The sequence below is a fragment of the Vombatus ursinus genome, unplaced genomic scaffold (genome assembly GCF_900497805.2).
Source record: "Vombatus ursinus unplaced genomic scaffold, bare-nosed wombat genome assembly UNPS02010639.1, whole genome shotgun sequence".
Classification (NCBI taxonomy): Eukaryota; Metazoa; Chordata; class Mammalia; order Diprotodontia; family Vombatidae; genus Vombatus; species Vombatus ursinus.
Genome location: NW_020950417.1, coordinates 5,629,156 through 5,636,483, shown reverse-complemented (window position 1 = coordinate 5,636,483; position 7,328 = coordinate 5,629,156). Strand labels below are relative to the sequence as shown.

The following is a 7,328-nucleotide window of genomic DNA, read 5'->3' as shown; positions in this document are numbered from 1 at the left end:
AACTGGAAAACGAGAATCTGCAATGTAAGCCTTGTTAACTGCAAATACGAGTTGGGTCATTTGGGCTCAGAAAAATTTCTGTAGAGAAAGTAATTTGATTAGCATGATTGTTTTCCTTTTGGACATGCTGATCTCAAAGGTATAAGCAGGTACTACAAAAATCAAGTGTGCCTGAGTTAAATGTTTTCACACATGATTTCCAAATTACTTGACTCTAAACTTTGTACAAATTATAGATGGCACCTTACCTTTCCCTGCCCCATCCCACCCCCCCAGTCATTGTTAATGGAACTTAACTTGATGGGGTTTCAACAGGAATGTACTCCTTGGCCACTTTGGTAAGTGGTAATTGCCACCAGGCAATTTTCTGGCATCTGAAAATGGGATACTTAGTTTTCAATTTCAGATTTTTTATGTGTGTTTAATTTATTTAAAAGTGCTCATTTCAGAAGATGTCTTTCCTTTTCCCACCCTCCCTAACTATATGGTAAAGTAATACAAGGTGTTCTGATTTGCTACTGTAAAAAGTAGTGGAAACTAAAGAATGCATTGTATTTTGGAGAGACTCTTCCAAAGACTGTTTTTTACATTTTTAAATTGAGCTTATATTTATAGTTATGAGACATTTGAAGTACTTCCCAGTTAAAAAGGACATTATTAATCATCTCCAGCCCAACCCCCTCATTTTGTTGAACTAGAGAAATGAAGTAGTTCCATCTGTTCTGAAAATGTTTCCATTATCAGCCAGTTTAGACGTGACTTGACCACTTCCAAAATCAGAACCTTTGGCAGATTGTCTCAGGGCATGAAGAAATAAAACTACTGCTTAAGATCATATGAATCATTGGCCAACATAGAATTAGGATTCAGCTCTCTTACAGAAGACAAAGAAAAGAATAAAGCCTGGTGTTGCAAGTAAAATTTAACAATAGGGTAAACTGAGGCAATTCTTTGAATAAGATAATATTTATTAGCAGGGGAATGCTGCCTGTTAATAAATGAGTCAATGGATAGCCTCCATTTATGCCAAAGACCCCAAAGCAAAAGAATAGTTCCCCTTTTATAAGTTTGGGGAGTACAGAACAAAGAACGGAATAGAGTAGGTGATGTACATCATGTGGTAAAGGGCAATGTGATTGGTTACAGGGCTGAGGTGCAGGGAACAACATGACTGATTGGAAATTTGTTGATAGGGGCTACTAACAACTCCCTCCTTTCCTCCTGAGAGTAGAATGTAGGTACAAGATAAAAAAAACAGACATCCTTGAAAGATAGCTTGGTGGTATAAATATAGTAGGACAAATTTCCTTGTATTCACCCATATTCCTCAAGGTCAATTAAATTCCTTGAAGCAAGAATAGATCGGTGATTAGCAGGAAAGTTGGATTTGAAGTTTAACACATTACAGGCCAGCTGAATTTTGAACTAAGTTCAGAAGACAAAAAACCATGACTTAAGCAGGAGTAGGAGAAAAGCAATTACAGGACAAACATTAATTAATAATCTTATCACTGTTAAACACTCTAGTTCTGTCCTGGTCAGGATAGACATTCCTAATCCAAAACCAGGATTTGAATAGCCTCCAGGCATTGAGGTTCTGGGGGAGGGGCAAAAAAATCATTTACTGCATCTTCTTCTACTTTGCATTTCACCTGTTTCAAATTTTTTTTCCTATTCACATTACCTTTAATTGCCATGATACTTTAAATTGGATGCCAGAACTATTTTCTAAAACTAAAACTGTATCTTAGACCTGGCCTACTATAAAAAATATTCCCAATTTTTTGACAAAAAGTAAAAGAATTCATGCTATGTGACTCCGGGCAAGTCACTTCACCCTGTTTACCTCAGTTTCCTCACTTGTAAAATGAGCTGCAGAAGGAAACGGCAAACCACTCCAGTATCTTTGCCAAGAAAACCCCAAATGGGGTCACAAAGAATAGGGCATGACTCAAATGACAAGAGCAACAACAACAAAAAGAATTCATGAAGACTACTTGGTAAAAAAGTTAATTAATAATAATGTCATGGTTAGATCACTATGTAGTTATAATAGTTTTATTACCCTACAGCACTGGGCTTGGGAAAGATTATTTTACATTTTTCCCCCTGCCAAAATAAATATTCTGACTTCTGACATATAGTCAAAACCTCTACTCAGTGAGAGTAGAAATTACATTGTCCCATCTATAAGGATATTTAAGAATTTAAAGGTCAAATGATAATGGGAAAAATGCTGAAGTCTTTAAGTGTAATTTATCTTTATGTGTATATAACCCTTAAAGACTGAACTGAGCTGACTTTGTATTTCCTGTCTAAATTTTGCTTATAAAATTGTTTCAGTTTAATTTTATTTCCCTTTTTACACTTGGGAACAATCATCCTTATCCTCACAAATTCAACAACTAAGATTAAATATAACATTGACTTTGAAGACCATATTTTTTTTCAACCACTCTGACAAAGCTTTCAAGTTCAAGGTCCTTTTATTTGGACTTTCTATACTTGCCAATCAACTACTTTGTGTTAACACAGTCCCAAAACAACCTCTCAGTAAATCATTGATTTAAAGTAAAATTGGAGTTCAGCACACATTTGTTAAGCACCTTTTTACGTGCAGACCGCTCTACTAGAGTCTGGGGAATATAGAGTTACAGAGTGTGGTATAATATAAGCAGTATTTAATTCAAAGAAGACTTGGATATGAACTCTGCTTCCACTATTTAATTACCAACGTGACCTTGGGTAAGAAGGGGCTTAATAAGAGTTTATTGGTTTATTTGCTTATCTTATTACTTCAATTAGACAGTTTTTTTTTCATAGAATTTAGTCAATGCATCTAAATAATGTTTATTTGGGGAATGGAGATTGAACCTCTTTGGTGAAGAACATAGTGAAAACTTTAGATTTGAGCCTGTTGGACAATGAGGAAAAGTGCGTCTCTGTGGTGGAGTTCCATGTCTATGGTTGGGTCCATAGTTTAAAAATCTAGAACTATTCTTTTACTTTTCATTTAGAATAGAACTAATATAAATCTGCATCATACTTTGACTCTTTCAAACAAATGATGCTGAGTAAATATAAGGTATCAGCCTCAGCAACATCAATCATCATCATTACCATTCTTCTTGTATTACATGGCAAAACCATTAGTGGATGGTAATGACTAGCTTAATAAAATGATCATTATGTTTTCTATTATGAAGTACATATACAAATTTTGAAAGTGATACAGCTTAGCAATTAATTTAGCAAATTTTATTTTGATTCCCGAGACTGCTGACTGTCAGAAGCCAAGGCCTCCGACCTTAGCATACTCAAAGAAAGTGGCAATGGTTCAGAAGTTATCGTCAAGGTCAGCTTTGACTGAGTTTGGTTGAGAGACAGCATGGTACAGGACAAGGAAAGAGCACCTAAGTTAGAGCTCTAAGAGCTACATTCAAATTCTGTCTCTGCCACTTACTATACCTGAGTGACCTTGGAGAAGTCACCTTATCTTTCCGGGCTTTGGTTTCCTCTTTGGTAAAAGCGGAAAGTTGGATTCAAGGACCTGTGAGGTCCCTTCTATTTACAAGTCTATGATCCTGTCATCTATAATTCTGTGACATATGTTCATCGCAACTAAGTTCCTTTAGTACTCTCTGTGCCTAAGACTTTGAGCAGCTTGACAACAGAATCTGGCATATGTCACCCTGCAGAAGAGCTCTTGCAGTAGAAATACACATGCAAAGGGAGACGCCATGTTGCTCTACCCCAGTGAGCTCCAACCTGTTCCTTGCACTCTTTTTCATTCTAGGACTCTCATGTCTTTATGTGTAATATGATTAGAGCCAATCTCACAAATACTAGCAATGAAAGCCCCGCATTTCCTTTATATATGTGTGTGTATACACATATATATAAATATAGGTGTGTATGCATGCAGGTTGCATGCAGGCATATGCACACACATATGTGTGTATACATATACATATGTGGGCATATTAACATATACACACATGTGTGTGCACGCATGTGTGTTGGTCATTGGAAGTTCCAATATGGGAAAGGGTTTTTACTACTTGAAGTGAATTACTACAATTTCTACCTTCCTTACCTTATAGTTCAGATGTACTACCTTTCTTGCTATGCTAACTTTAAGCAAGTTGAGTGTTCTCAGTGTGATCTCCTTGGCTCAGTATGAATTTGGGTAGTATAATTCACCCTGAAAACAATTATGTCACCATGTTCTCTTTTTTTTGCTGTCTATATATTTTCTACAGGTTAATGTGGAAAATAATGCTATTTTTATGAAAAAAGTTATATTGAAGATTTTTTTAAAATAGAATTTTATATAAAATGTCAAGGAAGGAAATAATTTAATGACAAGTTTTTTATATTTATGGAAAATGTCTAAACTATGAAATTTAGTAACAGCCTATTTAATAACATATTGCATATGGAACAGTAAGTATTTCTGCTCTGAGAAAACACAGAGCATTTTTTAAGCTGTCTGTGAAATTTTTGATTTTCTCAGTACCAGGAAACACAGAACATTATCTTCAGTTTTCTTATTATATATCATCATAACTTATGTAAAGGGTACCTAGGTGGCACAGTGCATAGAGTACCAGGCCTGGAGTCAGGAAGACTTGAGCTCAAATTCAGGGTCAGACACTTGCTAGCTATGTGACCCTAGGCAAGTCACTTAACCCTGTTTGCCTTAGTTCCTCATCTGTAAAATGAGCTGGACAAGGAAATGGCAAGCCACTCCAGGCTTTCTGCCAAGAAAACCCCAAATGGGGTCACAGAGTCTGAAATGACTGAACAAATAGCTTTTTAAAAACTTCAAATGATAGTTTCTTTTTTCCTCTTCAGACCCAAAGTATTGTTGCCTGCCTCCTTGCTCCATAACTATCATCCTTGAACCCTTCTCTGTCTAACCCCTATTTCTGTAGAAACCTAACATTTCTCCTAAATAGAAGATTTATATACTTTTACTGTTTTGACTGACTTGACTGATCAATTTATTCAACCAACTAGACAACCATCACCTAGCTCTAGTTGACCCAGGAATTTCAGAAGAAATCATATAACCCAGACACCTGAAGTAGCAAAAATGTAGACCACTACCACAAATGAATCAGGTAGAGTTCAGTTGGAGTTTAACCCAGCAGAGACGTAAGATCCACTTAGTTTGTGTGCGTGAGTATCTACAGGTTGGCTTTCATTTCAATGTTTAATTTAAAATTTTTTTTTTCAGTCTTTCAGGCAAAAGCAGTTGATCTTGAACAGTCTTTACAGGAAATAAATGAGCGTTATCAAGTTGAAAAACAGAAGAGAAAAGCACTTCACAACAATCTGATGGTGGGCATCTGTGGTTAATCGTTAGCTACTTCACTAATATAATAGACAGTTAATATGACACATTAGTGGTTCAAAAACATCTGGAAATTCTAGTTCTCTTTCCCCTTCCTTGCTAGATTTTTCCAGCTGCTTTTCCTCAGATTTATTTTTTAAAAGTTTCAATGAGATATTTTATTTATTTATTTGATCTGAAATTCTCTGAAATCTGGCACTATTGGTATTTACCATCCAAAGTTTGTTATTTTTTGCCAAATCTGGGAATTTATTTAATGACTGAGTCTTAGCCACAAAGCATGGATTTAACACCTTTATGCCTTAGATAAGAAATGTCCCTTCGACATTTCTTTTGTGTACACTTTACTTGTGCCAGGCTCTTTTTTTCTCCTATTTGCTTTTCTCATACCATCCTGCCTGTTCTGGAAACATCCTTTACTGGCCTTCTGCTGAGAATTCTGGATCAGTCTCTAAGACAGGATATAGAACTACTTGGATCTAGAAAGAGTTCAGTTTTTCTCATTCTTATTTGTGTTTCATTTACCAAAGGAACATTTTCTAAACTATACTATTCATCCTAGTAAGTTGATGACTTGCTATTTTATTCAGGCCACTAACTGCAAAGTCAAAATTTGATAAGACTGAGTCAAAAAACAGTTATGTAAAAAATAGCAACAAAGTAGTTGCTGTTAGGTAGCAGCATCAAGGTTATAACCACTTAATGAAAATGTGTATTGATGGGCACAGTTCTCCAGGTCTCCCATCAGGGACTGAAGGGACTTAACTTGGTCTAAGGCAGCAGCAACTTACAAAGAAATGAGAAGTCTTTCAGGTCTGAAGTGCTATGCCATCATGCCCACAACTGGCTTGTGAGAGATTCCTCACATCACCAGATCACCAAAAGTTGGCCTTAATGCATTTAACCAATCAGCTGAAGAATAATGCTACCTGCAGCCTTGCTCTGAGTCTCCATGGATAATGACTATGCATGCACCTTGAATCACTAACATGAAGGGGTGTAGTCACTCCCTTGGGCTAAACCCAAGGCTAGAGCAAAATGGCTGATGTCCCGGACAGTTCCCTTCTGGCTTGGAAAAGTATAGAGTTCTTACAGGGGTATAGAATCCAGTTACTTCTACTTTGCTTTTTTCTCCCATATGATCACATGTCTTGACAAGGGAGTATGAGGACCAGAAAGCTTCATTTCTGGACAGCCTCCCAAATACTGCAGAAATTTATGTCAGGATGTCATTTTTCTTGTCCCTTATTCCAAGGTAGTTTACTGCCCCCCCCCTTTTTTTTAAAAAAAAAAAAAGAGCAAATAAAAGAAATCCTTCTCACTTAAACAACGGAGTTTGAATGAAGAAAGTACTCTACTAGTACTCTATAGGAGTTCTGGAAAATATTCTATTAGCGTGTCAGTTCATCGGTCATTAGACAAGGATCTCACATTTAATATGACAACAATTATTAATTCTAATCAATGGTCTAAAAAAGTCTTAGCATCTTTTGCCTATTTTTCTGCCTCTCTGACACCCTCATTTCAGAAAAATGAGGTTTTATAGGACTTTGAGTCATTTTGTGTCTTAATTCATTTCAGTCTGTGATGGACAAAGTCATTACCTAGTGGCCAGTCTACTTGTGTTCGGCCTCTCCTTACTAAACCAGCTAAACCACACTAAACAAGCTAGACTGGTCCTTAGAAAGGAGGCTCAGACTGGCTTTAAGACCAGAGTCCATGAAGGATTAATGTTGAGGTATCTCAAAAGATAATGGCAAAATACATGGTGGTGAGATATAGGTTGCACCGCACCAGAGAATGACATAAAGGACATCATCAACAAGATATATGACCAGAAAAAGAGGTAGCAAGATCAAGGGTAAAACCATGGATATGAATGAATGAATAAAGTATTTATTTAGTGTTTGCCGTGTGCAAGGAATTGTGTTACATCTTGACAATACAAATAGAAAATCATGTCAGTCCC

General features: G+C 36.4%; 1 protein-coding gene across 1 annotated transcript in view; it reads left to right on the top strand.

The window, feature by feature from the left end:
• Positions 1–317: 317 nt before the first annotated feature.
• Positions 318–7,328, top strand: part of KIF25 (kinesin family member 25) — a 78,508-nt gene continuing 71,497 nt past the window's right edge. The window contains exons 1-3 of the mRNA XM_027854856.1: positions 318–338; positions 2,679–2,745; positions 5,243–5,346. Of these exons, the coding sequence (XP_027710657.1) occupies positions 318–338; positions 2,679–2,745; positions 5,243–5,346 (192 nt within the window). The remainder of the gene's footprint in view (positions 339–2,678; positions 2,746–5,242; positions 5,347–7,328) is intronic.